The sequence below is a fragment of the Rhamphochromis sp. 'chilingali' genome, assembly GCF_963969265.1.
Source record: "Rhamphochromis sp. 'chilingali' genome assembly, chromosome: 22".
Classification (NCBI taxonomy): Eukaryota; Metazoa; Chordata; class Actinopteri; order Cichliformes; family Cichlidae; genus Rhamphochromis; species Rhamphochromis sp. 'chilingali'.
This window is the reverse complement of record NC_137950.1, coordinates 15,039,280-15,066,689: the sequence shown is the minus strand read 5'-3', so window position 1 is coordinate 15,066,689 and position 27,410 is coordinate 15,039,280. Positions and strand designations below refer to the sequence as shown.

At 41.6% G+C, this 27,410-nt stretch overlaps 2 protein-coding genes across 2 annotated transcripts; one reads left to right on the top strand and one right to left on the bottom strand.

Annotated features, from left to right (window-relative positions):
• The first annotated feature begins 871 nt into the window (after positions 1–871).
• On the top strand, positions 872–6,482 carry prodh2 (proline dehydrogenase 2). Its single transcript, XM_080872854.1, has 10 exons — positions 872–1,222; positions 1,316–1,506; positions 2,463–2,589; positions 2,925–2,996; positions 3,089–3,169; positions 3,692–3,835; positions 3,969–4,135; positions 4,236–4,346; positions 4,893–4,981; positions 5,170–6,482. The coding sequence occupies exons 1-10, from the start codon at positions 995–997 to the stop codon at positions 5,349–5,351; spliced, it is 1,392 nt and encodes a 463-aa protein (XP_080728980.1). The 5' UTR covers positions 872–994; the 3' UTR covers positions 5,352–6,482.
• LOC308390645 (eukaryotic translation initiation factor 3 subunit C-like) lies at positions 6,188–26,263 on the bottom strand. Its single transcript, XM_080872853.1, has 23 exons — positions 26,119–26,263; positions 21,893–22,010; positions 21,736–21,801; positions 21,448–21,637; positions 21,230–21,355; positions 20,950–21,004; positions 20,257–20,366; positions 20,008–20,147; positions 19,693–19,846; positions 19,305–19,408; positions 16,714–16,855; positions 16,392–16,517; positions 16,141–16,234; positions 15,753–15,940; positions 15,389–15,613; positions 15,091–15,282; positions 14,525–14,696; positions 14,285–14,444; positions 12,869–12,934; positions 7,295–7,382; positions 6,988–7,153; positions 6,815–6,856; positions 6,188–6,567 (listed from the first exon to the last, which is right to left on the bottom strand). The coding sequence occupies exons 2-23, from the start codon at positions 21,988–21,990 to the stop codon at positions 6,491–6,493; spliced, it is 2,781 nt and encodes a 926-aa protein (XP_080728979.1). The 5' UTR covers positions 21,991–22,010; positions 26,119–26,263; the 3' UTR covers positions 6,188–6,490.
• Positions 26,264–27,410: the final 1,147 nt, after the last annotated feature.

Sequence of the window (27,410 nt, the reverse complement as noted above, 5' to 3'; positions counted from 1 at the left end):
GCTTTGATGATGAGTTTGACACCCCTGATCTAGAAGATTAGAAGCAGTTAAAGCTCTGTCACTGATCTCTGCCACAGTGCAGACAAAGACAGCATCAGTCATTTTGTGGACAGCTATGAGTACATTTATGGCTGGGAGAGCAGAGATTGTGGGGGATTAACAGGATTTTTAGACTAACAAGTCAAAGGTACTTGACGAGGACGTCAGCAGGCAGCAGTTAATCATTTCCTCTCTCGGCTGCTTTTCGTGGCTTTTGGGGAAACAGATGTTTGAGCTCAACCCTTCTCTAGATATAATGGAGCTTTCAGCATTTGTTAAGTGTACAATTTTCTCTCCTGTTCATTACTGTAACATCACATGGGCCACAAACTACACAGCTCATTTGATCAACTATTTGACTGAATTTGATCCACATTAATGGGACTCTTCAGACAAATCTATTTTAAAACTTCTAGGAAACAAAAAAGTCTACAATACAAAAAGACTAGATTCAACATGATTATATATCTTATACATGATATCTATACACAGGTGAGCTTTTCTTGTCCATTCGTTTGATTTCATTCTAAGGGTCAACCTGATGTTTACTCAAATTTCCAAGTTGTCATTTATTAACCAGCGAGTTAACCAAATATGATAAATTCTACCGGCTCACACTTGGACTGTCAAAGCTTTGGCTTTTCATTGTTTAGCTCTTCCGAGTGCCACTGTTAGGATGGACGGTAAGGTGTTTGTTTATACAGTTTTATTACTGCAATGGATAGTAACAGACGCTGCTTCTGATTCATCATGATTGTGACTGACCGTTCTTGGAGTAAGGCCGACTAACTGTACAGACACTTTCTTCTTTCAACAGGGAATAACTCTTCCTGAGACGATCACTGAGAGTCTGTATTTTATTTAACACACTGCTGCATTTGAGAGGAAACAAAGAAAAGAAAAAGCTTTATCTACAAGCTGCATCAGTCACGCACTGCACACTTCTCCCGGGACCATGCTGTGCTCCTATTTACGTCCCTCTCTCCCTCACATTTTGCCGCTGAGGCTCCTGAGTTCTGCGGCCTCCAGGGTGGCAGCGGTGAAACAGCATGAACTGCTCTCAGACACTCTGGCCTTTGAGGACCCCCGTGCCTTCAAGGTGAAGAGTCTGGGTGAGCTGCTTCGTGCTCTGGGCGTTTTCCGCCTCTGCTCCTTCCCAGCGCTGGTTAATAACTGTGGAAAGGTGAGACTGCGGTTTGTCAGAAAAGCTTCAAAATATACAAATTGACATCTGGCATTCAATCCATTCACTACTTTCCTCTTCTGCTAATTTCAGTTGATGTCGGTGGCACGCACGCTCCTGGGGAAAAGGGGGTTTTCCTTGCTGCTGAGGCCCACTGTGTATGCCCAGTTTGTGGCTGGAGAAAATGAGGCTGAAATCTCACAGTCCATGCAGAAGATGAGCCTGCAGGGAATGAGACCCATGCTGGCCGTGCCGATCGAGGAGGACCTCGGAGAAAGCACCGGGTATGACTGAGTCTAAGAAGTCGCTGAAAGGCTGCTTCAAAAGACACTTTTTAATTTTCACTCAATGTTCCTAGTACTTGGAAGTTTCGCAGCTGCTGGGCAGATTTTAGCCTTCACTACACTTTAGATCAATGCATGTGGACGTTTAGGTTTTTGGGACACTTATTAACTTAACTTAATTGAACAATGATGTGATTTTGAAATACAAGAACAAATAAATACATTTCTAATTTTGCTAGAGACAGAAACACTCATTTAACTGCACACAACCATGAAAGAAACACATCACAAATCACAAATGTGAGAAAAATCTGATGCAGATGTTTTTTGCTTAAAGAGCAGTTGAGTGGGAGGGATTGCTCCCCTCAAAGCCAGCCTTACAAACTCAATAGCTCACTTGTGCAGCTACAAACAATGTCTTTAATATTTGTCTTGCACCTATCAAATATTAAAGACATGAAATAAAATAAAATGTTTGTGGTATTTATTTATTTTGATAAAAAATAGGCAAAGAAAAGAGTGTCAAATATTCATATATGTTCTGAATTTGGTCAACGGGAATCCAATACACACTGAGAGTCTGATAGAAGCTGTGTTTCCTCTGTGGAAGCTGAGACTGCTCGTAGATTGATGGATTTTTATCTTGAAATCTTGAAATTTCTTAAAATCTCTTCTCAACAGGTTTGCATTAATTTGTACATAATTTCAGACATTTCATACGTTTTTTTGTTTATGTATGTTTCTATGAATTGTGGCTTGTAGACTGTCTGAAGTCTGCAGTATAGGTCCCAGCCCACCTCCTGCCTCTGCATCTCAAGCGTATGAGGACAAAAGTTAAAGGACCTCACACTCAGCTCCAACCCACGACACACACAACTGTGCACAGCTGTTACACCTGAGTGTGAAGTCCACTCTTCGCGGTTCTCATGTTACGGTTTATGGTTTATCGCCTGCAGTGAGAAAAGATACGACGACAACATGGACACCATGCTGGAGTGTGTGCGAATGTCCCACAGCAACGCTTGGAGCAAAGACCCGATGATGCAGCTGAAGATCACAGCGCTGCTCAGCCCAGAGCTGTGTGTAAGGCTTCCAAATCAGAGTCCCCAGTCCTTAATATTATTATTTTTTAGAACAGATGCTCGAGGAGACTTTAAACTTTTTTTTTTTTTGAGTGGGTGGGTAGGTGGAGGCATTTCTGAGTATTCTGGATGTATGGGAACTGGGGTGTTAACATCAGAGGCTTCAAATGTGTGGGAAAAAAGATAAGGACACACATTTCAGAGTTTGGTGTATCCACAGCTGTTCCAGGTTGTTCTTGAATGTGCAAACCCAGCTCCCCCTACCTATCTGCCTTACCTGTTTTTATTCAGTTTTGACACTGTTTATTTCCTGAAAATGTACGTGTTGTATTAAAGGTAAAACTCACAAACATCATCAGGCAACAGCCATACGATCTGAATCTCCTCATCAGATCAATGGATGGTGAGGTGAGTCCACAATTCAACAAGTGATCCAGTTTCTTAGGTGTCACCTTTCAGTTCCCATATAAAGAAGTTTTGCCTAAAATCGTCTCTTTCAGCCAATCAGCTTCCCCGGTTTAGATGAAAAGGAAGCTGCCCACTTACGATCTGGCCTACTGAGACTCAACAAGATAGCCGAGGTAGGGGAGAGACAATCGAACACTTAACAAATGCTCCCATAGATGGGACCTGTTATGCTCACACACTTTTATTCTGAGATTTACCAAGAGTATTCAGTTTTAACAAATAAAAACAAATTTAAATATGTAATTCATGCAAATATTGGCATTTAGACGGTCTATTAATGCTTGTCTCTGTAATGCCCTCTGCCTAGAAGCCCACTTTGTTCCGATTGGCTGCCCCTCTCCTGACTTAACCAGAACTTGCTGGTTGTAAACTCCACCTCCTCAGTCAGGGCCAAAACTGTAGCTCTGACTGTGCCTGAAGTGATTATAAATGGGAGACCATTTCAAAGTGATGTCAGTTCTGCACAAGTATACAAAAAATAGTTGGGGATTATATTATTTTAAAATCATGCACGACTGTAATTGAATATTTATTAAGAAAACAGAGAGAAGCACAATACGCCCACTTTGACACATGAAGCAAATTTAATAAGTGTAGATGCAAATTTTGAATGAAATGAATAAAACTTTTTTTAGGCAAGTGTGAACAAAGTCAGAGTCCTGGTTGATGCTGAGTACACCTACATGAACCCCGCCCTCTCTCTTGTCGCCATGGCAATGATGAAGAAATTTAACAAAGATGGTACCTGGATCTGGAACACATATCAATGTTACCTGAAGGCAACTATCTTTATATTTATTTCTCTTCTCATATTATCATCAAATATCAGACACTTTATGTCACTTGCACTGAGACAGTTAATGGTTTTAATTATAATTCTTTGTGTCTGTGGTTAAATTCTGTGGTTATCAGGACTCCAGGTCTCTCCTCTTAGACGCGCTGTCTCTATCCAAGAATGAGTGTTTCTGTTTGGGTGTCAAGCTGGTGAGAGGAGCCTACATGGACAAAGAGAGAAAACTAGCGATGAAAGAGGGTCACCAGGACCCCATCCATCAGAGCTGGGAGGACACCAATGACAGGTTGGTTAGACAGAAGGAAAATGTCCTGAGTGCAACAGTCAACTATCATTTTTGTTTATCTTGATTTGACTCTTGATACATTTCACGTCTTCTTGAACAGTTATAACGGATGCCTTGATTTGATGCTGGACGTCATATCCCAGGAACCTGAGCGGTACAGGATCATAGTGGCCACTCACAACGAGGAGTCAGTGAGACGAGCCGTGAAACGGTGAGAATCCACAACGACGTAATCGAGGTGGTATGTGTGCAACATATGCATAATGGAAGTGCAGTTATAGGTGAGCCAATGTAAAATCCATACTAGAGTGATAAGGTTGACAAATCAGCAAATGTTTTCATAACTACTTTAAATATAAAAATACAACAAACTGTTAATGTTACTGGATTGTTGTTTAGCTTTGACAGGCAATATCTGGCAAGTTTTTCACGGGCTTAACTCAGATACTCAACTCTGCTGCTCAACCACCAAATGCTTTCCAACAATAAGATTGTTTTTCCAAGTAGCATTGTTACATCCAAGAAATAATCACAAACAATTACTTTTTTGCAGAATTTATGATACTTTCAACTGTCTTGCAGAGCAAATACAATAAGGATAAAATGAAGCTTAGGGGTGTTCCTTTGGTCTTATGTGATAGAGGTTTATAGATGTTTATTGGTGAGAAAGGTACAACCCTCAAATGTATTTATGACCCCTAAAGGTTGGGAATCACTGCCATTTAATATATATAAATGTTGTGCACATGCTCATCAGAATGGAGGAGTTGGGGATAGAGAGAGATGGAGGCTCAGTGTGTTTCGGTCAGCTGCTGGGCATGTGTGACCACGTCTCCCTTACACTGGGTGAGCTGATTTTCGTCACATCACAGCTTGACTGATGCACTTAACATAACTATTAAATGAATGTCCACGCTTTCATCACCAAAACTGATAAACCTATGCACAATCACTGCCTGAGTGGGTTGAGAAAGGAAGCTATGGTTTTGACTTGTCTGACAATCACACCATCCCATCTCTCCTCTCCCTTCCAGCTAAGGAGGGTTACTCAGTGTACAAGTCAGTGCCCTATGGCTCAGTGGATGAAACGCTGCCCTACCTGGTGCGCAGAGCTCAGGAGAACCGCACGGTGTTGCAGGGAATCCGGAAAGAAAGAGACCTACTGAGGAAAGAGCTCAATCGGAGACTCCGGCTGAGTTTAAGGGGAGGCAGCTAACAATCAACCAACACTGAACTCTGCAGTTTCATATTAACGTTTGCAACCAGGAGGTGGTGTGGAAAAGATCTTAGTGGGGAGCACTGTTGTTTAATACACTTTCATATCTCTTGAAGGTGTAATATCCAGAAAGCTCCTGAAAACTACTACTGGGCCTGTTATTTAGCAACAGAAGGTAAACTGAATTAAGCATAAAACATTTAATTAACAATGATGATTAAGGGAGTGGCACTCCAATTTCGTTGTACTCTGTACAATGACAATAAAGGCTATTCTATCATGTTAATGTGTGTGGGCGAACTGAATAAAGATCGGATCATGAGAGAACACTGTATTTGATGGACAGGGTATCAAAAGATTGCTTTTGTGTACTTTAATGTATGAAATGCTTATGAAATGTAATTAAACAAAATAACATGATGCTCAGAAATGAGGATTTATAAAACTAGACCGAAGAAACGGATTCAAACTTCTCTACAGAGTAAGCTGCTGTTGCAAGATTATTGGGGAATTTAATAAACAACTTTCCACTGCTTCGCCAGAATGTGATTCAAGTTGCTGTGAAGCATCGACTAATCAGTAATAAATGTCAGTGGTAGTGACACAGTGACTGTCCCATGGTTTGTATTTACCCAAAATTACCGAAGCACTAAGGCTTGTATGTATGCCACAAAAGATGTAACACTTTGTAATTAACCCTCGACCCTGACAAACATAGACGTTAATGATTTTGAATGTGTGGGGAGGACTCAGTTTTCCACACATTTTTTAAAAATTTTGTTCCACGCTTTAGTGTCTTTGTGCTGAATTAAAAAACAAAAAACCAAGCACCAAAACACACTTTATTATTTATTTGATAAATATTAGTCAATAACACATTTTTATCCCTTAACTGTACTGCCACACTGTAACGTCAGTAATTTCTGTTAGAAATAATAAAACTTCATATTTATTGGAAGTGGAATATTACATTCTGCAGTTGCTGAGACAAAGCAGCACTAGCAGACATTGGAGTAGCAGCAAAACAGTTTTATTGAGGGAGCACGGCCAAGAGCCAAGCACACAAACATGGGGTGTTGATCTTGTTTTGAAATGAAGACCAGCTCTACTGGAAAAACTGAAATCCACAAACTTCAAGCTCAATAATTTCCTTGATTTTGATTCCTGTAACCGCCTCTCTGGTAACCCGACTGCTTCTGCTGGTAAGATTTCTGATCTGCGGTTGTACAAAGACAACAATCATCTCATTAGTGTTCACACAAATTCATTAAATCACAACAAAAGAAGAAAAAAACAAACAAACCTCAAAACAAATCAAAACACAAAGGTGTTACACTGAAGGACTTTGCATGTTTTCTAGCAATTGCAATTGGACGAATTTAAAATAGCATCTATTGCTGAAAACATAACCCAACCTCATTAACATATGAAACAGGAAACAACCTCAGTGAAATTTAACATACCTCTCTGGTAGGATTGCTTCTGTTGGTAGCCACCTTTCTGATCTGTAATACAAATAAAAGCTCATTATCATCTAATAGCAAGATTAGCCTATGATAACAAAAGTAGACAAAGAAATGGTTCAGAAAGGTTAGAAATAAGTTCCCAAAGTACTGTGAGAACAAGATGAACTTACCCCTGTTGAAGTAACCTCCATAGACGCCCTGTTTGAGGTCAAAGACGCGCTCGTTGTTCTCCACCAAGTTGCCCAGTTTCTCTGCCAACTGCAGAGCCATGTTCTGCAGAGACGTTGGCTCAGTGCGGTGCATCACTACCGTCTGTGTGGGCTGGTCGAGTGACGCCTATTTTGAAGAGAAAAGAGGGGGACCCACATTAAGGGCAGATAAAAAGTAATCACAAATATAAACACTCAAATATAAAAGCCCCCATGAGACTGCTGTGTCTATATTTTCAGTCCACAGAACAGAAACGTCGAGTCCTACCATCAGCTCCTCGTTGATGATCATCTTGCTGATTATGCTGTGGACTGTGGGCATCTCCAATTCAAACATCTCAGACAGCGTAGCCATGCTGAAGGACAGACAAGTGTAGTAAAATTAAGGTTTGGCAGAACAGTGACCGATCATCTTTGGTCTGTGGGGAAGCTGCAGTGGTCTACAGAAATCTGTGGTTTAGTAAAGACTGATGAAACTAATACAGTGGGGCAAAAAAGTATTTAGTCAGCCACCGATTGTGCAAGTTCCCCCACTAAAATGATGACAGAGGTCAGTAATTTGCACCAGAGGTACACTTCAACTGTGAGAGACAGAATGTGAAAAAAAAATCCATGAATCCACATGGTAGGATTTGTAAAGAATTTATTCGTAAATTAGGGTGGAAAATAAGTATTTGGTCACCTCAAACAAGGAAAATCTCTGGCTCTCACAGACCTGTAACGTCTTCTGTAAGAAGCTTTTCTGTCCCCCACTCGTTACCTGTATGAATGGCACCTGTTTGAACTCATCATCTGTATAAAAGACACCTGTCCACAGCCTCAAACAGTCAGACTCCAAACTCCGCCATGGCCAAGACCAAAGAGCTTTCGAAGGACACCAGGAAAAGTATTGTAGACCTGCACCAGACTGGGAAGAGTGAATCTACAATAGGCAAGCAGCTTGGTGTGAAAAAAATCAACTGTGGGAGCAATCATCAGAAAATGGAAGACATACAAGACCACTGATAATCTCCCTCGATCTGGGGCTCCACGCAAGATCTCATCCCGTGGGGTCAAAATGATCATGAGAACGGTGAGCAAAGATCCCAGAACCACACGGGGGGACCTGGTGAATGACCTGCAGAGAGCTGGGACCAAAGTCACAAAGGTCACCATCAGTAACACACTACAACGGCAGGGAATCAAATCCCGCAGTGCCAGACGTGTTCCGCTGCTGAAGCCAGTGCATGTCCAGGCCCGTCTGAAGTTTGCCAGAGAGCACATGGATGATACAGCAGAGGATTGGGAGAATGTCATGTGGTCAGATGAAACCAAAGTATATCTTTTTGGTATAAACTCAACTCGTCGTGTTTGGAGGAAGAAGAATACTGAGTTGCATCTAGAGCTGGGCGATATGAGATTTTTTCATATCACGATATGTTTTTTTCATTTCAGGCGATAACGATATCTATCACGATATAAGCCAAATAACTATATTTGTAAGATTTAAATGTGCCGTTGCTCACATGTAAAATGTGAAATAATCAGCAGCTTGTTTTTATTTAAATATTTATTTCCCATAATAAGTTCAACAGGGTAGATGTACTTAAGGAACATGAGACTTTTTCAGATAAATAAAGGCAAATATTGCAAACTACACAAAAGGCAGCCGCTAAAGCGTTTAAGTTTCAAAATAGAACAAACAAAACAGACTAAATTGTCAATTCCACTTACCGGTAGAAACAAAATATTAATTCTAAAAATAAATCTTAGTTTGTTTTACAGAAGAACAGACAAAACTTTTGTCAATATCAAATAAACTGAGAACTAAAAGGAAATTCTCAATCTCTCCTTGTTGTATAGCTGAGCTTTTCAAACAGTTTTAACAGTTACTTTAGTCTGACAAAAGCCGAATGACGAATTAGCGCTTCCAGTCAGAGACTGAGGCTACGTCCACACGTACACGGGTATTTTTGAAAACGGAGATTTTCCGTTTTCGTTTTAAAAAATAATCCCGTCCACAAATAAAGGCAGAAATGAAGGAAAACGCTGCTATGAACATGCCAAAGCAGCAGGTGGCGCTAGATTCCTAACCGTGCCGAAATGTTGGCCAATCAGAAGTCTAGAAGCCTCGGTGGGAAAAAGTAAACAAAGCTGGGGCATAGAAGCAGAACCGAGTCGTATGTGTGGAGGGACAGTAACTTTGTGTATATGTAATCCCCAAATTCCACCAGCACGTCAAGTGTGCCACTAGGGGTGACAAGATTCTGGTGACAAGATTCTGGACAAAGTTTATTCCAACATCAAAATGGGCTACAGGGCCAGACCTTTGCCACATCTGGGTCAGTCTGACCACTTGTCACTGTTTCTAATCCCTGCATATGCCCCCCTCAAGAAAACTGCTCTTACCATCACAAAGAATATTACCATATGGCCAGAGGGTGCCTCTCAGCAGCTGCAGGACTGTTTTGACAGGACTAACTGGGATATCTTTGAACATCAGGACTTGGAAATGTTCACAGACGTTGTCCTCTGCTATATAAAACACTGCATAGACACTGTTACAGCAGTCAAACGGATCCGGGCTTATCCCAACCAAAAGCCCTGGATGACCCGGGAGGTCAGGCAGCTGCTGAAGGAGAGGAACATTGCGTTCAGGTCTGGCAACAGGGATTACTACACCACAGCCCGATCCAACCTGAAGAGAGGCATCAGAGAGGCAAAGGGGGACTATAGGAGGAGGATCGAGGACCATTTGAAGAGTAATACCAGCCGGCAGGTGTGGCAAGGCATCCAGCACCTAACCAACTATAAGATCAATCTCGGAGCTGCGGACGGTGACCTGGAGCTGGCAGAGGAGCTGAATATCTTCTTTGCCCGCTTTGAGACCAGGGTACCGGAGGTATTGGAGCCACAGCAGCAACACGCCACCCATAGCAGCACCACCCTCACCCTGGAAGAGCACGAGGTGAGGCGCATGCTGCAGGCTGTTAACCCGAGGAAGGCGGCGGGTCCTGATGGTGTGCCAGGTCGAATATTGAGGGATTGTGCAGGACAGCTGGCTGGGATCTTCACCAGGATTTTCAACAAATCCCTCGCACAGGCGACTGTCCCACTCTGCCTGAAGTCCTCCACCATAGTCCCCTTGCCTAAGAAGCCCCACATCACCGGCCTGAATGACTACAGACCGGTGGCACTCACCCCAGTGGTAATGAAATGCTTTGAGAAGCTGGTCCGCAGACACATCACAGCAGCCCTGCCCCGCAGCCTGGATCCACACCAGTTTGCCTACAGAGCAAACCGATCCACGGAAGACGCTGTAGCCACAGCACTCCATGCTGCATTAACTCACCTGGAAGAGCATGGTAGCTATGTGCGGATGCTCTTCGTGGATTACTGCTCAGCTTTTAACACCATCCTTCCACACAAACTGGTGGCCAAGCTACAAGACCTGGGGCTTCCATACAGCACCTGCATGTGGATCAATAGCTTCCTCTCGGGCCGTAGACAGAGAGTCAGAGTTGGCCATCACACATCCTCAGCCCTGAGTCTCAGCACTGGCTCACCCCAGGGCTGTGTGCTCAGTCCACTGCTCTACTCTCTCTACACACACGACTGCACTCCTCGCCACCACAGCAACATCTTTGTGAAATTTGTAGATGACACCACAGTGGTGGGGCTCATTTCCAAGGGAGACGAGTCTATGTACAGAGACGAGGTGGAGCAGCTGACGTCATGGTGTAAGGCCAATAACCTCCTCCTCAACACTTCAAAAACCAAAGAACTCATAATAGACTTCAGAAGGAAAAAGGCAGAGATCCAACCACTATTCATAAATGGGGACTGTGTAGAAAGGGTGGCAAGCTTCCGCTTCCTGGGAGTCAATATAGAGGAGAACCTTTCCTGGAGTGTGAAGACCTCCGAGCTGCTGAAAAAGGCCCAACAGAGACTGTACTTCCTGAGAATTCTCAGGAGGAATAACATCACACAGAGACTGCTGGTGTCCTTCTACAGAGCCACCATTGAGAGTGTTCTAACTTACTGCATATGCATCTGGTACACTAGCTGCACAGGGGCTCAGAGGAAAGCACTCCAAGGGATCATTAACACCGCCCAAAAGATCACTGGCTGCCCTCTCCCCACACTGGAAGTTCTACACAACGCCCACTGTTTTAAAAAGGCCCAAAACATCATAAAAGACACCTCACATCCTGGCCACTCCCTGTTCGAACTGTTGCCCTCAGGCAGACGGTACAGGGCAATCAGAGCAAGGACTAATAGACTCAAACACAGCTGTTATCCAACTGCAATAACACATCTGAATACTACAAAAAAATGTCCATCACGCCACTCTTGTGTTAATCTATGCACGGTCTGAAGCATGTGTGTGGGAATGTATGTGAATGTTTTACTGTTATATCTTATTAGTATTTTAAGTATTCTATTTTATTTATTGAATTTTATTGTTTTATTTATATTTTGATATTGCTAGGGATGATGCAATGATCGGGGACCATTCTTAATTTCGTTGTTCTCATGACAATGACAATAAAGTTTCTGATTCTGATTCTGATGTAAGCATTTAAACACTGCAGAGAGTAGAATTAACAGTAACAGTATTGTAGAAATTCATTTCACCGAAACAATAACGTGGCGCACAGTGTGACGCATGCACCAGTTTATTGTATTTCCAGACTTGCTTTCGGCACAATTTACAGTGCACGCTACTCTGTTTTTTGTCAGACTTGAAATAGCCGAAATACCTTCACACTACGGAACTTCTATGGCTCTTCCGTTTGACAATCTCTCCGGCATTGGAACCATCATCTGTTTTCTCTTCGGTCACGCTCGGTTGATTTTTCTAGTCGGCACACTCATTTCCTCCATTACCCGCTGGCTGCTTCCCAAACAAACACACGTGCGGCTTGGCACTTGTGCTGTACGTAACAAGTCACCCGACGTGACGCTGCGGCTGTGATTGGTTCGGCTCTGCGCTACTTAATTTGGATTGGCTGACCTTTTTTTTTTTTTTTTTTGAGGACAAGAGCGGCGAGGTCTATCGCGATAGCTTAATTTCTCTATCGAGTAAAAGTTATATCGCGATACATATCGTTATCGTTCTATCGCCCAGCTCTAGTTGCATCCCAAGAACACCACACCTACTGTGAAGCATGGGGGTGGAAACATCATGCTATGGGGCTGTTTTTCTGCCAAGGGGACAGGACGACTGATCCGTGTTAAGGACAGAATGAATGGGGCCATGTATCGTGAGATTTTGAGCCAAAACCTCCTTCCATCAGTGAGAACTTTGAAGATGAAACGAGGCTGGGTCTTCCAACATGACAATGATCCAAAACACACCGCCCGGGCAACAAAGGAGTGGCTCCGTAAGAAGCATTTGAAAGTCCTGGAGTGGCCTAGCCAGTCTCCAGACCTCAACCCCATAGAAAATCTGTGGCGGGAGTTGAAAGTCCGTGTTGCTCGGCGACAGCCCCAAAACATCACTGCTCTCGAGAAGATCTGCATGGAGGAATGGGCCAAAATACCAGCTGTGTGTGCAAACCTGGTAAAGACCTATAGTAAACGTTTGACCTCTGTTATTGCCAACAAAGGTTATGTTACAAAGTATTGAGTTGTATTTTTGTTATTGACCAAATACTTATTTTCCACCCTGATTTACGAATAAATTCTTTACAAATCCTACCATGTGGCTTCATGGATTTTTTTTTCACATTCTGTCTCTCACAGTTGAAGTGTACCTCTGGTGCAAATTACTGACCTCTGTCATCATTTTAGGTGGGGGAACTTGCACAATCGGTGGCTGACTAAATACTTTTTTGCCCCACTGTACATCTGTGCTCACCTGATGGAGTCGTATACACTGCTGTAGGTGAACAGATAGGTCCTCAGTGACTCTTCTTGGATTTTCCTATAGAGATTGAAAATGTGATGTCACTCAGGGGTAAAACCGCAAAGAATTCTGGGAACTCGTGGCAAGAGGTACTAGCGCACGCAGGCTTTCAATTGAAATCAGTTACACAGCGATAAAAAGAAACACAAAAAATGTCAAGAAGCTGTTGTATTATTAACTGCAATAGCCGGTCGCATGACAGCCACGGGAAGCCGACGGGTAAAGAGATCGGTTGTTATCGGATTATGTCGTTGAAGAGAAATTGTTCGAGTCCTGTTTCCGAAGTAACAAAGAGGCAACGGGTGGCCTGGATTGCAGCCATTCAAAGACAAAATATAACGTCCCAGAACACTCCAGCTCACAGGTTAGTCTGCTCCAAGCATTTCCACAAAGGTCAGTCTGCTGTTGTAGTTAATGCGTCATTTTTCTTAACATAATTGGTGATATAGGTTACAAGAAGGTCTGGTGCTGAACAGAAATTGTCGCGCTATGCTCCTTTATTTATTGTGCATAAATAGTGAATTGTCCTGACACAATATTGTGTTTCTCTTCTGTTATTACCATGGTACATTGACAAAAACATATACTTTTATTCACAGGATAAAACAGTTGTTTTGTATCACCAATTGCCCAGTACGATTACAGCATACAGTATTATTGTCACTGCTACATTTCTGTGATGCGTACCAGAAATTATTTCTACTACTAATTAATTACCATTGAGCTCAAAGGTCCTATTAATAAACGGTTAACGAATGTGTATCTATGAGGACGATTTGTGAGACTGGTAAACTTATATGTACGATGGTCTTTACTTTCTACACGGTGCATTTCAAGGTCCTGTACCCATCCGTCGGTAAACTGTACCTGGGCTTGTTGCAGTGACCTGAAGTTACTAAACTTCACGAGTGTATGCACTCACTCAAAGAACCGTATAATTATAAATATGAGCGTGGTGAAGTTGGGCAGCACGCTAACGTATTTTGTCCCTCTGTGTGCTCGTAAGGATCTAACACTTTCACTGGTTTGATTTTTTTCCTCGTATCTTTTCTTTGACTTTTCATTAAGTCTGTCTTTGTACGGACCGGCATTGTTCTCCTTCGTTTTGTACATACCTTTTTGTGGGGCAAAGAAAAAGCAAGAATTTATTGGAACCGAAGAATGAACGTTTTGCGGTGCTGCAAATGCTTGCATTTGATGCAGGTACTTGGATTGTTTTGCCACGAGTTACCGGCATGCAATGCGCGAAAGTCACGTGGTCTGTCAATCTCTATTAAAAAAAACAAAAAACAAAACATAAGGACGTCTAAGTGGGATTATCACACTGGTGAATGAACCAAGTGATGAACAGGGGCAGTGTATGCTAACCTGACGAGCATCTCGCGTACTCTCTGTGCCTCGGGGAACAGGTCCCAAACCTTACTGTTCATCTTCTCATTGATGATGAAAGAGTGGCAGGTACGCCAGTCTCCCATCTTCATGGCTTTGCTGGCTGCCACCACGTGCTCCCTCATGCTCTCTGGGGGTCCTGGAGGACAAATAAAGCTGTGGTTATCCTCTGTGGATGAAACTTCCTGCTACAACGAGCTCTCGTGATGCGTTTCGTACCTAGCAGGGGCTGTCTCTCCCCGACCCTGAGCTGGTGGTGGAACTGCTTGCTGATCATCCGGCGGCGGGCATCAAACTCATGGGCGGCCATGTAGGGTATTTCCAGCAGCATGGCTGACACCAGGTACACACACTCCAGCAGCTCCAGGTTGATGTGCATGTGGAACGGCACCTATTAGGGAGGATAAACGTCACGATGCATGTGTGTATCATCTAATGGATGTCTGACACATCAGTGTTTTAAAAATAAAGACCCAAACATTTGTCGTTTCATTACAGCCTTGATTTCACACTATTGTGGACACAGGCAGCTGGAGACACCATGGAATAGTTGGCACATTAATGTGAGGTCAAGGCCCATTTAGGGAAAAAACAAAAAAGTAACTAGTCACCAAGTGCACATGAACAATTGTATGAAATCTTCTGGAAATCTGTCCTGCAGCTGTGAGAGAGGGGCCCAAAAATTCACTCACTCACAGAGTAAATCCAGGTTACAAGCAGGTCAACACTGACAGAGAAACCAACATGTTAGTTAGAGTTAACTGCTCTGGTCAGACAGCACTTACTTGTCTTCGCTTTTCAATCTTCTCCTGCTCTGCATTCCTCTCCTGCATGTTCCTCATGAGCAGACCTTGACCCAGCAGCTCCTTGGCACGGCCAGAGGACTGAATGTCCAGCAGTGCATTGTGGGCATCTTTAATCATGCCCTGCCTAAATGCACAAATGCCAAGTTGGACCATTGTTCTGTTGTACAGGATCTGGTAGGAGGAGGGGAAAACGGTTAAAACAGGCGATCTGTATATACAACTAATAGTTAGAGTCAGAACACGTTCATATGAAGAAATAATGATTACGAGTGCCTACCTGTACAGGTGGGTCAGCGTGTTGGATGTTGTCCTGCAGGTGACTCATCAGCATCAGGTCACGTGCCTGGTACCAGCGTGAGTGCAGAGCATGGTGATATATGTGGCAGAGGATAGCACAGGTACGGATACGGTCGGTGCGATCCTTGGCGTAGATGAACTTGCAGAGGCGGTCCATGATCACAGCGCTGTCCTCTCCCTCGCTCTCCTCCTGGTCCTGCTCGGACTACACAACAGAAAATCACTTCAGCACACCATTTTACACCTTATGCATAACATTTCATTAAACATCATAAAAATAGCATCATGATGCAGATGTTTGTCAAGAAAAGAAAGTTCTGATTCTGCACAGTGCCGTCTCTCACCTTGGTCTCTCCCTGCAGGCCCAGGCTGCGTCTGTGAGCTTTGTAGTCAAACTTGTAGTAGGTGTGCATGATTCTGCGCAGGTAGACACGGCAAATTTCTTCTGTGGAGCCTTTGTTCTCCATGTAGGTGAGCAGCCGGTCAACGATGCCACAAACCCTGCCCTCATCTTTGAGATTGTCAACGTATTCTGAAAGAAGATTTAAAAAAAAAAGAGAGGAAAGAATAAGCAAAATACATCCATGTGAGCAGCAAATACAGCAATACAAATTTCAAGGGTGATGTAAATCCCACATTTTAGATTGCAACCCGTTAATCCACATTTACAGTCCTAACACATTCACCCTCACAGCAGTTAATAATCGTCACTCAGGTTTTGGCACCACTCACCCTGAGAGTGGGGATCAGTGTTCTGCATGATCTTTGTAAATTCTTCATCCATCCTTTCTACCAGGGTTAAGATGCATCCGCGCACCCTGAAAGGCTAACAAATACACACAAAGAAATGAATACCAGCCCATAGTTCACAAGACAGTTGATACAAATGCAGACAGTTCAACAGCTATGTGAGTGTTTTATTAGTCTAAACTGCTTTCTTTCTTTAAGTCCACAGATTGCTTGGGGTGGATGAGTGGGATCACCTGATCGGAGACGGCCAGATTCTCGCTGTCCTCTGCGATGTTCTCTCCAATGAAGATGTTGTTGTGCTCAAAGAGAATGTCCAGCAGCTCATCTATACAATCCAGACACTTTTTCCACATGTCAGGCTAAAAAAGGAGACAAGCCAGAAGAACCATAACTCAGGAACTCATTCTTTTCAATCCAAAATGTTAAACAGCACAAATAATTTTTGTGATGACTTGCAATTTTAAGATATTTCATGTAACATGAAACACTACAGTAAATCACAGGAACCCTTTTGGTTTTGTTGATACTGTAAGAATTAAAAGCAGTGTCACTCACTTTCATGAAGGCTGCCAGGTTGGGGTTGTAGTCGTACAAGGAGGCAATAATGTTGAACTTGATCTTGACCAGGATACCTTGGCCCAAGTTATTCTCTGCAGCGATGGCTGCCAGAGCATGAAATAGCTCAATTTGAGCCGCCCTGTCAGTGAGGGAGGAGAAAAAAGAAAAAAAGGAGTCAGGATTTGTTCAGGAGAAGAATTTCTCTGAAATTCATATACTGGACATACTTCCACATGACACGCCTGGTTTTACATTGACTGGATATCAACAGTCGAGTGAATACGTAACTTTTTTTAAATATATATTTTTAAGCTTTAGGCTACGTTCACACTGCAGGCGAAAGCGCATCAAATCCGATTTTTTTGACCCTATGCGACCCATATCCGATCATGGTATGACAGTGTGAACGGCACAAATCCGATATTTTCAAATCCGATCTGGGTCACTTTCGTATGTGGTACTGAATCCGATACATATCCGATGTTTCAGAAAGCGACTGCTGTGTGAACGGTCAAGTCGCATTAAATCCGTCTTTTACGTCACTGACACAAGACAGACGCCAATTATCAGCACCGGAGAAGACATCGCGAACGCTTCCTGGCCATCCGGTGAAACTGCTGGGAAGACAACGTTGGAGAAACGTTAACATTTTATTTGTACTGTATAACCTGCAGATTCTGACAGAAATCTGTAACTATCCTTTGAAGCACCGCTCCTCTAAAACAGCAATAAGGATAACTATTACGTTATCTACATTATTATGTAAATAACAAAATAACTTAAAGCAAAAATTGGTTAACATGAAGTCCGAAGTCTTTATATTAAGGCCATCAGTCAAACAATACTGTTTGCTCTGGGTCTAAACAGAGCGCGTTGTGTGTGACGTCTTCTTTTGCGCATGCGGGCCGCTTTGAGCGTTCACACTAGAGTGCGTTTGCTGTCGCATTTTATTTGTAGTGTGAACGAGCAGACAAAAAAATTGGATTTGATCAAAAAATCGGAACTGAGCATTAAGACCTGCAGTGTGAACGTAGTCTTAGTGATAAATGCAGTCGTACCTGTCTGTAGGGCTGGGCCATATTATACCGTTCACGGTAATACCAGTATAATGTTAGGCAACGATAGGAAAATGAAATATCGCGATAGAATATGAGTAAAACGCGCATGCGCAGTGCCTTTGTTTTCATACGCACATGGCCGATTGTTGAGTGAAACAGATGAACCAGAATTGGTTTGTAAAAATGGTGCAACTTCCGTGATGTGGAACTGGTTTGGTGTTTGTCCGTCAGATACACGACAAAGCACATTTTTTTGCAGAACATGCAAGCGGCCGTCGTTATTGTCGTATTTGTCGGACTAAGATGCTCTTAAATCTGGGAGTAATCTGGGTCCTAAACTCCGTGGACTTCAGTTCAAACGAACACTGCAGCATCACTGAGCGTTAAAAACTGTCTAAATTCTTTCATCTTTAATAAAACGATCAGCATTGCTGCTTTACCAGGTGTAACTATGAAGTTTAACTTCCAGGCATCCATGAAAACAAAATGTATTACATTTAACAGAGTTAGAAGTTAGCAGGAAGCTAGCGGAAGTTAACTCGCTAGTTTCGCTAGTTACCTAAGCATGATATAGCATGTTCTGACTGAGAGATTTCTGAAAAAATTCAAACGTACAGCTCTGCTATCACTTCCAACATAAATGAAGACAGGAAACTAAACAGCAGTGACGTTTGTAGGGTTACTGAAGTTGGGCTAGCTGGTATATAATGATGTGCTACGTAATCGCTAGCGACACAGCTATGTTAGCATAACATAAACAGTGAAGCTGGAGGAGGAACACTAACACTTTTCCACCTATAAAAGTTAACGTTAAAGTTCCTGATAGTTAGAGACAAATGCAATCGCATGGCAGGATGCTGTAAACGGACCAAACTTCAATCAGGAGAACAACTGAGATAATCCATCCACAATACGAGGTTAGTCATTAATGTGTATGAATGTGAGAGTGAATGAATAGTGGTATTGTAAAGCGCTTTGGGTGCCTTGAAAAGCGCTATATAAATCTAATCCATTATTATTATTATTATTAATATACTGCAACAACATGGGAATAGAGCAGCTGCCAGAGAATTCAACATTAATGAATCAATGGTACAGAAGTGGAGTAAGCAAGAAGAATGAGTTTAATAAAGTTTGATTTATCTGACTGCTTTGTTTCGCTTAATGTGCCTTATAATCCCGTGCACCTTATGGTCCGAAAAATACGTACTGCACCTCTTTTTAACTTCAGTGGATATTATACATGGTTATGCTCAGGATATGTCAGCCCATTTCTACTGGAAATGCCTTTTGGTTAAACTTTCAGCAAGGAATTTGCATTTGCACTGTTACATTTTTATAAAGCTTTAATGTACATAAAAACCAGCTTCTTATTTAAGTGAAAATAAATGGATGGGTTGTCTTTTTGCGCTAGTAATGTTGTGGAGTTGTATTTTGTCTCGCATCAATTATATCGTCGGTTATATCGTTATCGCAAATTTTCAAATATATATCGTGATAAATATTTTTGGCCATATCGCCCTGGTCTACCTGTCTGTTCCCTTTTTGCCTCTTGCTTGCAGGATCTCATTCAGCTTCTTCACCACCACCGCTGTGTTGATCTCGGTGCCTTTAGCAAACATTTTGGGTTTCTCCTGAATGGTCGCAATGGGGGAAAAAACAAACAAACTTAAAATTAAAAATACAAACAACGTGTTGAATAAACTCTTAGAGGCAAGTTTTTCTTTTTACAGTCATTGATTTTGTTAAATTAGCCAGACAATTGCATGTTGATTTTATCACTGTCATTACTATAAATGAACACGTCGGCACTGAAACACAAACAAGCTAAACTAAAATAAGAAGCAGCACCGGTGCATCTATTCTTGTCCGGCCGGCATCAAGTCCAAACAGTTTTATATTACCATCTGTTCTTTACCTTAACCAGAGGTACTCCTCCCTTAACCTTCTCCCAGCCTCCCCCGGCCTCCTCGCCTCCTTCCTCCTCAGCCTCCTCCTCAATTCGTTCTTTCTGTTTGAGCTTCTTCTTCCTCTCCTCCTTCCTGACTCCAGGCTTTTCAGTGTCCTGGGCTCTGAGGACAGACACAGTGTTTGGTAACAACACATTCACTCTACATGACTCTCTCTGCGGTAAAATTTGACTTAAAATCTAAAAAAGTGTTTCAAAAGTTTTCTGAAGTATTTAGAACTTGCATACATTTTTTTGTGCAACACAAAATAGAGAAAAACTCACTTCTTGAGGAAGAGCATAGACATGGATGAGGTCTTTCCTTCTTCCTTATCAGAGGTTTCACCGCTGCTGCCTGACTGGTCTGAGCCCCAGTCTTCATCATCATCATCGTCATCATCTTCATCAGAGGAAGAAGACTCATCCTTAGAGGGAAAAACTCTAAATCTTAGCTCAAGTAACTGTACAAGTATTGTGTCTTTCCCACCAGATCTTCCGCTTTTCTTGCTGTAGTTTAGTTAAATGACCTCTTACCCCAGATCCCTTGGCAGACTTTAGAAACTTGGTGGCTTCTGAAGGCGCCTCAGGCTTTTTCTTCAAGAAGGACTTTGATGACACCTCTCCTTCACTGTCAGAGGACGAGCCTTGTGGACCAAAAAGACAAATCAGACGATGCTGGCTCCTTTCCCCTCAGCACCAACACACATTGATCATCTCATCATTTGCAGCTAATCTTTGTACAGCACGTGAAAATGTGACTGACTGAAGCACAGAATGAAGTAATGAAAGGGGGCAAAAAACTCTTAAACTGAGTTTTTAAGTAATAATGTACAAAGTAAACTTCATAATTTACGTAAAACATTCTAAACTTCATTAGTTATAACTGATTAATCTGCTGCTGGAGTTTCTTCTGAGTAGATTAAAAACAGTCAAAAGTTTCAACCGAACAAACTTTTAAAATCAGCTTAGTTTTTGCAGTTAAACTTCAGATTCTGTATAATATATGTATAATGTATAATATATCATGGAGCTGGACCTTCAACAGTCCTTTTTAATAAGCCCATTTTCACTGGCAGCCTACAGGTTGATGTACAAGAATGATTGATCACTCATGATGAGACTTGACACGTGCACTACACATAGACACATTTCACCTATGCCCCTATTGAATCCTATGCTTTCCGGGTTGAATCCTTTACACATAACCTGTATAAACAACCAGCTCACCAGAGTCCTCTGGCTCCTTCTCCTCCTCCTCCTCATCTGCAGACTCCTGTGGATTCTAGCAGGGAGAGAGAGACAAGACATTCTGATAACTGCTTTTTTTAAGGCTGAAATTCGTATAAATTCTAATACACCAGATTAAATAACACCAGAAGGAAGCTGCTCAGCACATTGACAGTCTTTTGACCACAGAACAGATCTGATGAGACCTAAGTTTACACCCCCCCCAGAGATTCATACAATGCATAGAAAATAAACATGAAGATTTAGTCTTTGACTTTACCTCCTTGTATGCTGCTATTTCTGACTCAAAGTCTCTGTTGTACTTGCGGATCTTCTGACGCAGGGTGCTGAGAGCTTTTGCATTGTTCTTGTTCATCTTCTTCTTCCCCTCTTTATCCTCCCAAAGCTGTAAAAATAATGTTAAGTATTTGATTAGGACAAACACAATGACAATTAAATCATTAAATTGCAGTTTAATTTTTTGTCCAAGCTACTAACCTGGTTCAAGTAGTCCTCCAAGTCAGCCAGAAGGCGGATATAGAAGGGAGGAACACCCTCTTTATCCACTATATTCTTGCTTTTAAGGAAGGCTCGACAAAGCTGCTCAAACTCCTCCAGACATTTGGACATGTCTCGAATCTTCATAGCGTTGCGGATAGTCTTTATGAGGTTCGTCAACTCTTCAAACCTAAGATTCAAGAATAAATTTAGTCAAAAAGAAAGAAAAAAGGGGCAAAATTTTGTATAGACTTTAAAGTTGTGACCTTTTAAAAATACCACACCAACCTTTTATCTTTGGCGCTGCGCACCACTCTTTTTGTGTCCTCCTCATCGTCGCTAAGAAGCAGCGACCTGTGAAAACCAAGTGCACAAGTCAGATCTTTACAGGAAGAACAATGTGTGTGATGAGCTTGTGATGAGATTTATTCCAAGTTTCACTTACTGCTTGAAAGTGGCTCCGGGTGCCTTAGGGGTGATCTCATCGGCAGATGAGGACTCCTCTGACTCACTGTCAGACCCAGTGGCAAAAAATCGAGACATTGCTGAAGGATGCTGCCAATCTGTACAGAAAGTAATGAGTGGTATTACAAAGATGCAGCTCCAGAGTCTACATATGTTCTATCAGCACACATTCAGCTGACAAAGATAATCACTGTGCATCTAGGGCTGGGCCATATTATACCGTTCACGATAATACCGGTACAATGTTAGGCAACGATAAGAAAATGAAATATCACAATAGAATATGGGTAAAACGCGCATGCGCAGTGCCTTTGTTTTCATACAGACATGGCCAAAAAAGCACGGCGGCAACAGAGAATGATTAGGGGGAAAGTGGATTGTTGGGTGAAACGGATGAACCAGAATTGGTTTGTGAAAATGGTGCAGCTTCAGTGATGTGGAACTGGTTTGGTGTTTGTCTGACAGATACACACAAATAACATTTTTTTTTGTAGAACATGCAAGTGGGCCGTTGTTATTCCGTATTTGTCAGACTAAGGTGCTCGTAAATCTGGGAGTAATCTGGGTCCTAAACTCCGTGGACTTCAGGTCCAGCATCACTGAGAGTTAAAAACTGTCTAAATTCTTTCAACTTTAATAAAACAATCAGCATTGCTGCTTTACCAGGTGTAATTATGAAGTTTAACTTCCAGGCATCCATGAAAACAGAATTTATTACATTTAACGGAGTTAGAAGTTAGCAGTAAGTTATGGGAAGTTAGCTCGCTAGTTTTGCTAGTTACCTAAGCATGATATTGCATGTTCTGACTGAGAGATTTCTGAAAAAATTCAAACGTACAGCTCTGCTATCACTTCCAACATAAATGAAGACAGGAAACTAAACAGCAGTGACGTTTGTAGGGTTACTGAAGTTGGGCTAGGCAGTATGCTATGCTATGTTAGCATAACATAAACAGTGAAGCTGGAGGATGAACTCTAACACTTTTCCACTCGATAAAAGTTAACGTGAAGGTTCCTGATGGTTAGAGACATCTGCTATCGAATGGCAGGATGCTGTAAACGGACCAAACTTCAGTCAGGAGAACAACTGAGATAATCCATCCACAATACGAGGTTAGTCATTAATATACTGCAGCAACATGGGAATAGAGTAGCTGTGATAGAATACAGCATTAATGAATCAATGGTACAGAAGTGGAGGAAGCAAGAAGAATGAGTTTAATAAAGTTTGATTTATCTGACTGCTTTGTTTCGCTTTAATGTGCCTTATAATCCTGTGCACCTTATAGTCTGAAAAATACATATTTTACTTTTTTATTTGGCACACTGCAGTATAATGTTGCAAAGCACCTCTTTTTAACTTCAGTGGTTATTATACATGGTTATGCTCAGGATATGTCAGCCCATTTCTACTGGAAATGCCTTTTGGTTAAACTTTCAGCAAGGAATTTGCATTTGCACTGTTAAATTTGTATATAGCTTTAATGCACATAAAAAAACAGCTGCTTGTTTAAGTGAAAATAAATGGATGGGTTTTTTTTTGCGCTAGTAAAGTTGTGGAGTTGTATTTTGTCTCCCAGAAATTATACAGTCAGTTATGTCGTTATCGCAAATTTTCAAATATATATCGTGATATAAATTTTTGGCCATATCACCCTGCTCTATGTGCATCTATTTAAAAAAAAAAAAAAAAAAAAAAAAAAAAAAAGAAGAAGCTGATGCTTTAAGTCCCTTAATCACAAAGGGGGTCACCACACTGTAGTTTGGGAGATTAAAAAAAGAAAGAAGAAAAAGACTGTATTCCCTTCCTTATGCATCCTGAAAGGGATTTGTGTCCATTCTTATTAGTGATCAGGGATCTTTTGTTCATTAAACTTGAACCACACATAATCTGCTACAGGGTTTCCCAACCTTGGCACATATTTCACATTAGAAAAAAGAAAATCACACGGTACCACACAAAAGTGTCACAAAAAGCACATTGGTAATTTTCCCCCACGCGCCAGGTATAGTGTTTGTCCCCTGTGTGATATGACCAAAATCTCTTATCCCAATATAAGACGTCCCGATAATTATATAAATCACAAAAACTTAACATTTTCCGTAAATTCTGTGAATCTCGGGCAGCTCGACTCACGTGAAGTGTTTCTAGCTGGGCGTCGTGTACCTGGAGTGGAGTGTTTTAACTAATGCATGAAACTATACATTTTTAGACATAAGTTGTAACGGCCGCTGTTTTCTTTGTGAGTATTTATTACACAGCGTTCTGCGGATAAAAGCCTATTCTAATGTTTAACTCTAAGGTTTATTCTTTAGCACCTGAACTGCTCTTTTTGGCTTCTCATCCGTAAATGCTCTCCAAACCTTTTCACGTGATTCAGTTTATTTTCAAAAGTCTCAAATGGATCTTTAGCTTTATTGTGAAAGGTTTATGTGGAACTAAACCAGCAGACGCAATGGTTTTACCGTCGTTGTTGCTAACGACAAGGCATAAAAACAGGCGCTTGTCCATCCATAGTATGGTTATATTAAATATATGAGAAAGATAGAACTTTAATAAATTAATATAGCCACTACAGTGACCATCAAAACGATGAAAAAAATATTGCCGTAAACAGTTCATTTTGCGACACCACGAAACAAACGATAGCGTAAAATGAAACGATAGAAGTTTTTATATCGTCATCCGATATATATCATTGTATCAAACAGCCCTAGTCCCCAGTATACATTTTTTTGCTTTCTTCTACCACTACTCATGCTAGGGCCTTCATCCGGGTTGGGATTTTCTCCAAGACCCAGGTCAGACTGACTACTTTTTCTTTTAAAACATAGGGCCGATGTCCTGCAGGTTTTAGATGTGTCATTGATCCAACACAGCTGATTTAAATAGCTAAATTACCTCCTCAACATGTCTTTAAATTCTCCAGAGCCCTATTAATGGACTAATCATTTGATTCAGGTGTGTTGACCCAGGTACTAATCAGGTGGAACCAGACGATCTTCCACGGCACACCAGTTGGGAAACACTGGTCTACTATGCAACTCCACATTTGAAAATGGTAAATCCATTCAATATACTCAAACACATAAATAAAAATTTCTGGCTCCATATAGAGCATAGGTGTCAAACTCTGGCCCGCAGCCTAATTACATTTGGCCCACGAAGCCATACCAAATTACTACTAGAGCTGGCTTACTGGTATTATACAGCTAATATATATATTGTTTAGTATTAAGCTTTGCTTGTTCCATATTCAGTTTTTCAGAAAAACTTGTCTGAGTCCATAAGAAAAGATTCATTCTTATATCTGGAGGAAGATTTTTTTCCCCCAATAAATATTAATGTTAGCCCGCGACTTTGTTCCAGTTTTGAATTTTGGCCCACTGTGTATTTGAGCTTGACACCCCTGATATAGAGGGTGTTTTATTACTTGGACGGCGTTAAACACCCGCCAAGAATAAAATGGTGATGATGATGATGATGATAATAATAATAATAATAATAATAATAATAATAAACCTGGGACAAATAATACTGTAGGTTCCACTAAAAGTTGCTAACGTGATGGCCTATAACAGTGCTAAAGCCTTTAATTTCACCCCAGCTGCTATCTGGTTGGCCAGTATTAGATAGTTATTGATGCAGCAACCGGCAAACAAGGAACCGGCGTTTCTCCAAAAGTTGATTCTGTTCATCTGGACGTAGCGTTTTCGATGGGAGAAACGTTTCATCACTCATCCAACTGACTACTTCAGTCTCCAATGTTTCTCTTTTCTTTTGCAACTCTAGTGTGTATGATGTTTTAATTATTTTCCAGAAAAAAAAAAAAAAAACGTCCACCGGCCTTAGTGCTGACGCTTACATGCGTCTATACCGCAGACTATTTGGCTAATGCCAGCATACAGGCTAAACAGACTGGATTAGAGTGAACAAAGCAAATGAAAACCAAATTGCAGTATAGGTTACACGCCGTGCCCAAAATGCTTTACGCCAAATAAAACCAAATACAAAAAATACACAGCAGCTAACAAGGGTACAAGTTAACTGTATCATATCAGATAACGGAACACAAACGTGCCGCGGGGTTGTTGCTAAGCTAACACCCTAACAAGAAAGCATGGGGTCTCCTCGTTTGTGCAGCCGGTAAATAAGCATCGCTTAGTCACACACTCTTATCTTAAATCTTACTGAGCCAAACTCACCTACGACCGGGTGAAAGTGATGTTTCGTTTAAGCTGTTTTAAAATCCAGTTTTGCTGTATGAGCAGGCACAGAAAAGGCGTGCGGCACAACTGTTACTCGCGTGAGGACAGGAAGTGTGCTGACGTCATCACGCAAAAGGAGGACCCGGCCTTCACGGTCTACCTGGGCCGGGTCCTTCGAAGACCGAGAAGGCCGGAAGTGCGAGGCTGTGAAATTGGATAGTCTAGCCTTCAGATTTACGTCACCGCTGTCTCGGTTAGTGATGGTAAATTCGATTCTTCTTACTGAATAGAGTTTGAATGAGTCATTTGAGTCACTGAGTCAGTTGACCAGAGTGCAAAAAATTTACATTTTCACTCAAACTTAATTTGTTTCTCTTTTCATGTATATCCTACTGCTAAGATGGGTGATTGAAAAAGAAAAACAACTATTTTTATAATGCAAAAAATATTTTTTTTTGGCGTTTGTAAACTCAATCTCCTCAGTCAGGGTCAAAACTGTAGCTCTGACTGTGCCTGAGGTGATTATAAAAGGGAGACCATACCAAAGTGATGTCAGTTTGTATAGAAGTATAGAAAACATAGTTAGGGATTACATTATTTTAAAAACAGGCACAACTGTAATTGAATATTTATGGAGAAAACGGAGAGAAGCACAATAAGCCAACTTTGACTACATGAAGCAAATTTAATGAGTGTAGATGCAATTTTTTATTTTTAAATAAAAAGTGATTCTTTTTAACAAAGATGGTCTCTGGATCTGGAACACATATCAATGTTACCTGAAGGCAACTATCTCTATTTCTCTTCTCATTTTATCATCAAATATCAGACACTTTGTTACTTTCACTGGCAGTTAATGGTTTTAATTATAATTCTTTGTGTCTGTGGTTAAATTCTGTGGTTATCAGGACTCCAGGTCTCTCCTCTTAGACGCGCTGTCTCTATCCAAGAATGAGTGTTTCTGTTTGGGTGTCAAGCTGGTGAGAGGAGCCTACATGGACAAAGAGAGAAAACTAGCGATGAAAGAGGGTCACCAGGACCCCATCCATCAGAGCTGGGAGGACACCAATGACAGGCTGGTAAGACAGAACGAAAACCTCCGGAGTATAACAATCGCCAATCATTTTTGATCTTGATTCGACTCTTGATACATTTCACGTCTGCTTGAACAGTTATAACGGATGCCTTGATGTGATGCTGGACGTCATGTCGCAGGAACCTGAGCGGTACAGGTTCATAGTGGCCACTCACAACGAGGAGTCAGTGAGACGAGCTGTGACACGCTGAGA